Source organism: Centruroides sculpturatus, unplaced genomic scaffold (genome assembly GCF_000671375.1).
Source record: "Centruroides sculpturatus isolate CEXI.00-Female unplaced genomic scaffold, Cexi_2.0 scaffold21, whole genome shotgun sequence".
Lineage (NCBI taxonomy): Eukaryota > Metazoa > Arthropoda > Arachnida > Scorpiones > Buthidae > Centruroides > Centruroides sculpturatus.
In genome coordinates this window covers 1,241,324-1,242,320 of record NW_019384490.1, presented here as the reverse complement: position 1 = coordinate 1,242,320, position 997 = coordinate 1,241,324, and the positions used below count along the sequence as shown (strand labels likewise).

Genomic DNA, 997 nt, shown 5'->3' with positions numbered 1-997 from the left:
GTAGAATATTAAGAAGATTAAAAAATTTGACTCTATACTAAATATTTAATTAAAATTTCAAGTTAATCGGTTATTTAAAAACAATACAGTAATTATAAATTAAATATAATTTATACCATAAACATTGAATTTTTGAATATGAAGAAGGAGAATTTTGAATATCTTGACTTAAACAAGCTTAATCCTTCGTGTACATTACAGTTTCATTTAATGTAATTCTTAATGTTAAAATAATAAGAAGGATATTTACAGATAGTTAAGTATTGTTTACTGTTTAAGAACTGTAAATATGTAGTTTATAAGTTGTTTAATTATAAAAAGAGTTACAACTTTATCCAATAAAAGTACTAAGATGACTTATTTACTCTTTCAGGAATGGGAAGCATTGTATCATCACCGTTCGCTGCAATGAACCCATTTGCTTTATCAACATGCAACGGCCAATCGTACGGTAGCTCCATTGTATCATCGGCAAAGTGACGTCACATGGATCACGTGAACCGTGAAATCCAATGATGATACAGGAAAAGGGTGATTCCGTCTCTTCGCAATCGCGCTGCAAGTCGCAATGGTAAGCGCTCGCTCAAGAGAGATCGTCTTGGGTCTTAAAGGTATCCTACCTTTGCAACCCATCAGCTCACTCGCCACCAAAACAATGACTGTGACAACTTCCTGACCGGAAAGAGACTCCATTTTTTGTCTTGTCGTGTACAACAGGAATTGACTTCGGAGTTCTACTCCCTTCGAAATGTTTTGTTTGTCGGTGTAAAACATGCGTCTTCTTTTTTCTCTTTACTCTTCTCTCCATATATATATAAAAACAATTATATATATATATACATACATATACATACATATACATACATATAAATACAGTATATAAAATTATGTCGCGTGTATTTTCTACCCATCTTCGCGTGATTCGCGTTAACATCAACGAAGGGAACAGTGTAAATACGAAAAAAAATTAAAGAAAAAACCTCCTTTTGGTGGTTTT

General features: G+C 32.6%; 1 protein-coding gene across 3 annotated transcripts in view; it reads left to right on the top strand.

Moving 5' to 3' along the window:
• LOC111621760 (transcription factor collier-like) overlaps window positions 1–712 on the top strand; it is a 71,240-nt gene extending 70,528 nt beyond the window's left edge. For all 3 annotated transcript variants that reach the window (XM_023364001.1, XM_023364000.1, XM_023363999.1), the window contains exon 14: window positions 374–712. In XM_023364001.1, coding sequence (XP_023219769.1) covers window positions 374–480 — 107 coding nt within the window. In that variant the 3' untranslated portion in view covers window positions 481–712. The remainder of the gene's footprint in view (window positions 1–373) is intronic.
• The last annotated feature ends 285 nt before the right edge of the window (window positions 713–997 follow it).